This window comes from Belonocnema kinseyi, chromosome 5 (genome assembly GCF_010883055.1).
Source record: "Belonocnema kinseyi isolate 2016_QV_RU_SX_M_011 chromosome 5, B_treatae_v1, whole genome shotgun sequence".
NCBI lineage: Eukaryota > Metazoa > Arthropoda > Insecta > Hymenoptera > Cynipidae > Belonocnema > Belonocnema kinseyi.
In genome coordinates this window covers 147,147,333-147,154,088 of record NC_046661.1, presented here as the reverse complement: position 1 = coordinate 147,154,088, position 6,756 = coordinate 147,147,333, and the positions used below count along the sequence as shown (strand labels likewise).

The window sequence follows — 6,756 nt, the reverse complement described above, 5'->3', positions numbered from 1 at the left end:
CAATCGACTCGGGATACTTATAAGATACTACCATGATTTTTTCAGATTTTTTGGTCCAAAAATAAATTAGGCCAAAAACCGGCCTCACCGACCCTCCCCCTTAATTAAACAGAAAGATCGCTGAAATTGGTTCTTTCTCACCGTGATTGAAAAATAAAATAAATCCTGTACCTTTACTCCGAGGGCTTCGGCATTAGCTATGACAGTTTCGACTTCCCTAAGTCCTTCTCTTGCCAAGGCAGCAGCGTCGCCTTTTCTCCTCGTGATGGTTTTCAAAACCCCGGCGATTTTCTCAATCGAATTTTCAGTCTCCAAAAGATTGAAGAGTGTCAAGACTGCCTGATCGGTAAGACACAAACTGATGAGATGCGTCTGAACTTGAAACTGAGAAATTTTACCATCACGAGCATCACAGAGAATCGAGTAGAGGTCCTGGTATTTCTCACTGTCGATTCCACAGTACATCAAAACTGCTTTGAGAAGAGAGGTGTGATTCAGCCTGACAGTAAAATTCTTATCACCAAATTCCGGAATTTCATTTGTAATCTCGTACACGATTGAAATCATTTCTGCCTCCTCCATCAAATTATTTGAGGCTGGACTGATGACATCGAAGGCGCACTCGAAAAGTTCCCTCGGATGAAAACCGTGCACCTAGAAAGGAAAAAAAAAGGAAGAGGAGGGCCGTTTTAATCAAGGAAAAAAATTCCCGGTTATTTATGGATACAACAAACATTTTTACCGCAAAAGAAAATAAATTTTTAACAAATTTGTTGGATTTTCGTACAAAAATGTCAATTTTCAACCACAAAAATTAATATTCTGCCAAGAATTACGAATTTTGAACAAAATATATAAATTTTAAACGAAATTATTTAATTTTAAAACCAAAAGGATGAATTAACTACAAAAAAGTTGAGATTTTAACCAAAAAGTTTAAATTTCAACCAAATAATCCAACTTTCTATCAAATTGTGGAATTTTCAAGGGAAAAAGATGAATTTTCTGGAAAACCATATAGTTTTTAACATAAAAGTTCATTTTAATGCAAATAGTTAAATTTTCAGCTTGTAACAGTTGATATTTCCATCAAACAATTGCATTTTCAACCAAAAAAGGTAAATTTTCAATCATGAAGATTAAAGAAAGACGAATTTTCAAAAAAATATATGAATTTTGAACCAAAAAGTTAAAGTTTCAACTAAAAAAGATCAGTTTTTAACCAAATTGTTAGATTTTTAAATAAACAGATCAATTTTTCACTAAAAATGGAATATTTTAATTGCCAATTTGAAATTGTTCATTTTCAACCAAACATGAAATGAATTTTCATGAAAATAATTGAATTTTCAATCAGAGATGAACGTTGAACAAAAAAATGAATTTTTAACAAAATAGTTACATTTTTTATTTTTTAAAAATCATTTTTAACAATATAGTTGGATTTTCAATCAAATAATAGAATTTCTAATCAAACGGGATAAATTTGGAAAAAATATAATAGTAGCCTTCTCAATAAAAAAAATTACTTTTACCCAAAAATAGTTGGATTTTCTAATTGAATTTAAGTTCTAAATCAGGGTTTCCGGTTCCCGGTTCGCAAACATTTTTCACGGTCAATGAAATTTAAAAAAACGAACTCTGAAGCCAAAAGTTTTTCCATTTGAAGTAATAAAAACTGAGCTGCAGATTAAAGCTCTCAAAGTGGCACTCTCGAATTTTTAACTTATAAAACTGAAGTTTAAAAGTTTTTAAATTCATAAATTTTGCATTCAAATGATCAATAATTTAAACGTATAAAATGGAAATTACTAACACTTTTCAACTGAACAATTTCAAATTAAATACAGTTAATGCAAACTTAAAAATTTCAAACAATTATATTTTTTTATTAACTAAGACTTCTTAAATTATAAGTTAAATTATTTTTATCTTGAAAAGTTTAAAAAATCTTTAAAATGCTTCAAAATTTTATTTCAAAATCTTGAATCATCTTTTAAAATTATTCGAAATTTTCCTAATATTTTTTTTTAAATGCTACCAAATAAAAAAAATCCTTAAAATCTTCCAGATTTCTTTTTTATAATTTTCTAAATCTTTCTAAATCTTTTTAAATATTCTCTTAAAATTAATTTTCCAAAATAAAAAATCATTTTCAATTTTCCCAGGAAACGTTTTTTATTCTTCTGGAGCCTTTCCAACATCTTAAAAAGCTTCTAAATTTTTTATTAAAAATCTGCCAAAATCTATATTTGGTTTGAAATCAGGCCGTGAACTATTTGCACCGAAATTTTGGTACGAATATCCGGATTTTGTCAGTTTAAATTATTTGAAATCATTTCAAATTTTTTTTTAACTTATAAATATCTCTTCAAATTACTCTAATTTTTTCTATGAATAACAGGTGTTCAATTGTTATTTATAAATAAAAATTCAACAATTTGATTTATAAATAATTTTTTTTTAATAAAACAATTATAATTGTGACGTTTAAGATATTTATAAATATTAAGTGATTGTTCTTTTTCTCGATTAAAAATTTTCAAATTAAATAGTTTCAAACGGAATACTTTACACTGAAATAATATTTGAAATTTAATAGAAAGCTTTAATTATGACTATATTATTTGTTTAACTACAAAAACTTTCCAATTAAAACCTTTTCATTTTTTACGTTAAAAACTGGGAATGCTGACATTTATAACTGATTCCCAATCATATTCCAAAATCAATGTTATTATTATTATTATTATTATTATTATTATTATTATTATTTACTTCTTAATCCCTAATGTAAATTAAATTTTTTAAATCATTATAATTTATATTCCCAGTTGATCAGCCAAACCATGTTTTTATCAAAAATTGTCTTTTTCAAATACTTTTAATTTTTAATTTTTTAAGTTTTTCAAACATTCTTTTTTTAATTAAAGATTTTCGAATTAGGCAATGTTTCGTAGAAAAATACGTCTCTTTGGCATAAAAATTAAAAAATTAGGTAGAAAATTCAAGTTTCTTGACGGTGTATAGAAAAAATATATTGACCATTTTTCAATTGTTTAAACCAATAATATTTGTTTAAACAATTATTTTTCTAACAATTTTTTAAAATCGTATTTTCTGAATCAAGCATAATATTAAATGATTTCGTGTAGTATTAAATTCTGCTAAAATTTAAGCGTTTATACAATAATTGATTTTTTTAATTTTCTTCAAATTGAGTATGGATGATTAACATCTTTTTTGGCGCAATATTGAATAAATCATAAAGTCATGATAACATTTTAATTATAAAAGTGTATTATTGTATTCTTCATATTTTTACGATCTTTGCCATAATTATTTTATAAAATAAGTACACTCACTAATGCAAATTATGATTCAACTTTCAATATTTTCTTTGAACGAAGTGCTATATTTGAGGTAATTTACAATAATTAAAATAATAAAAACATTACTTCAGTTAACTTTGTACAATTAGCAAAATTTATTTATAATCATTTGAATAATAAAAAGCATAAGAAAAGCCGTACTTACTAAAATTAGTAAAAAAATTACAGAAAACAGTTTTCAGACATCAGAAAGCGTTGTAATTAGACTTCATATAAAATGGATTTAGTTTACATTTCATTATAGCATTCAAAAATCTTTTATGAATATTTAGCAGACATACTGGAAGACACAAAAAATATATAATAAAATATATTTACGAAAATGATTCTGAGTTAATTTTTGTCTATATTATTGATCTACATTTTTTAATAGAAAACTGCTTGAACGAATGAAAAATTTTTAAACAATGAAATTACATTTTTAACAGAATTTGCTACTCCTCAAAATCACTTAATGTTATGTTCAATTCAGGAAATCAATTTTTAAAAATATTTTTGGAAAATAATTGTTTGAGCAAATTATATTTGTTTACAAAAATAAAAAACGGTTAATTTTTTCTATACACTGTAAGTTCAGATAAATATTTGTATGTATTCTATTTTATTTCATTTTTTTTTAAGGCATCGAAAAAAAGTGCTTGCGCAAATAAAAAATGTTTAAATAAATAGATGTTTGTGAAAAATTAGAAGAAATCAGGGTGGCCGTTTTAATCGAAGACAAAAATTCTACAAATAAAAGCATTCAAAGTGAAATTGTTAAATTCTAAATTTTGAAATTGAAGGTTAAAAGTTTTTAATTCAAAAATTGAGTATTCAAATGTTCACAAATTTTCACGTACAAAATGGAAGGAACTCTTCAATTAAAAAATTATAAATGAAATGCAAATAAACTGCAAAATTTAGAACTTTTATACATTATAGAGTTCAAAGATTCAGATTAAGTTCGAAAAATATAAATCCACGTTAACATTTTCAATAATATAAATTAAAGAATCAATCAATGAACTTTAAAAATGTCCAAAATTATATTATTTGAAGTAATTTTAAGCTAGACACATTACAAATTGAAAAATAATTTTTTACCTTAATAATTCTTAAATTAGAAGTTAAATTATTTTTATTTTAAACAGTCTCGACATCCTTCAAAACCTTTAAAATTTTATTTCAAAATCTTGAAGAATCCAGAAGTGGTTTTAAATTTTTCCAAACTCAAAATCATTTTTAAATTTGTTGTCAGAACTTTTAAATATACTTCAAAATGAATTCGAATTAAATTTAGAACTTGAAATAATTTGAAATACTCACAGCCGAATTTAAAATAAAATTTATCTTTTTAGGAAAATTAAAAATGATTTTTCACTTTGAAAAATGATTGTAATAAAAAGTTTAAGAAGATTTTAAGAGACTTAAAAAAAGATCAAAGGAGAATATGACAGATTTTAAGGATTTTATTTAATTTGCTGGATTTTCAAAAATTGTAGGAAAATTTCGATTAATTTAAAAATATATTTAGAAGTTCTGCAAAAAATGTTAACAAAATTCGTTTAAAATACTTGAAATAATATCAAGTTTTTAATTAATTATAAATCTCTTCAAACCTTCTAAATATCTCTTAAAATTTCTCAATTTTTTTCTTACAAATAATAAAAGTTCAATCGTTATTTATGCGTCAAAATTAAAAAATTTCACTTATAAATTAAATATTGCTAAATATGTGATACGTTCCGTCTCGTCTGTGGCTCAGAAGTATTCCCACGCGTACGTTTTTTGGCCCCGAGAGGGGCCGGGGTTTTAATTCAAAATCTCAGATTTTCGGCGTTTTCGTTCCGGACCGTCCTGAGAGTTCTCGGTTTGGGCTCTGTGCTTCGCCGTTACGTATTCCTCTATGCTTAAGAAATACTTCTCCAGGATGAAGTTCCTCTCCCTCGGGTCTCGCTGGAATTCGGCCCGATTCTATAGATTTGCCGGATACGCTAACGATCTTTTAACCGTCGGTTTTCTCCTCCTCGTTATTGTTATCTCCGATAACGCTTTCCGCGTCGCCGGATTGTGTCCATACGGAATACGTTCGGCCAGATAAAAGAGAATGCCTTCCTCTATGTGCCGAGTGATCGCTAACGTTACAATCTTCCTAAGTACTAGTGATGCGAAAAATAAAAATAGATTTAATAATGCTGATATTCCCATAGTTATGTAAAATAGTAGCGTGATATCAGGTGTATAAATGTAAGCTTTAGTTCTATAAGGTATGCCTGCCTATCGATATATATATATATATATATATAGAGGGTCCCTGTACCAAGTGTTTCTGCTGAATATGGTTATAAAAATAAACAAGCAGTCGCGGACAATTGTCCAGGGGTGGTCCCGAAGGAATTAACCCCCAAGCGAAGGTGTTAAAACCGTGCCGAAAGCTGAATGGCACCTGGGTGAGGTGTCTAGAACGGTGACTCTGGGATACCGAGCGACCTCTCAAAGTACGCAGCCTTATCCTTGCATGCGGGCCTCTACAAGGATTGACCAACCCCTTTCCCTAGCTTCCCGTGATAACAACAATGACAACACCAAACATAGTTGTAGTAAGTGCGATTCAAAACAACAGAACGCGCAGGGCTCCCGACAATGGGTCGGCCAACAATGCCGACCAATCTAGAGCTGGGGGAGCCAACGAAAATGGATTCAATGCGATGGATCGGCGGGATCTCACGACCTTTGGGTGGACGGAGCAACTGAATCACGCCTTGCTAGAGTGCTACGATGCGAGTGTGGCCCGTGGACGGGGTTACATGGCACGACTGCATGCTCTGTGGTGCGAGAAACACCCGGAGCTATCGCACTTTTCGCAGCAACGTCTGGGAAACAATGCTGAACTACTCCGTAAAAGGGGCTATGTAAGCGGAATGCCTAATCTAACACAGCTAGAACAAGCCGGCAACAAAGAAAGAGAGGCGACACTAAGACCAACCATGGGCAGGCATCCAATAGATGAAGAGCGATGCTTTACGACCCGGAGAAACATCAACACTAAGGTTTCTTTCAAGCCTAAAGATCTGGCTGAAATGGATGACGAGCTTCGTGGGCATTTTTCCGGTGAATCCGACCTCTGGGCTATCAATTATTGTGTGTATAATGCAGCGAGAGCTTTGGCCGATGCGAACCGTAAAACAAAACCAACGGCTGATCATAAGACGAATGCATCAACTTGCCATAAAGATAGGCTGGGCAAGACAGTACGCGTCCCGCATTCAATGTGTGATTCACCACATCACATCTGGCAGGAATTTTACCGCCAAGGTTCGAAAGTTCGCGCGCGAAATCCGGACCCGTTATCACACACTTAACAAGTCAAAGCTGCTGACCATCA

At 29.9% G+C, this 6,756-nt stretch overlaps 1 protein-coding gene across 1 annotated transcript in view; it reads right to left on the bottom strand.

The window, feature by feature from the left end:
• Window positions 1–6,756, bottom strand: part of LOC117173948 (eIF-2-alpha kinase GCN2) — a 94,996-nt gene that overhangs the window by 34,131 nt on the left and 54,109 nt on the right. Inside the window, exon 10 of the mRNA XM_033362595.1 lies at window positions 172–654. Within this exon, the coding sequence (XP_033218486.1) occupies window positions 172–654 (483 nt within the window). The remainder of the gene's footprint in view (window positions 1–171; window positions 655–6,756) is intronic.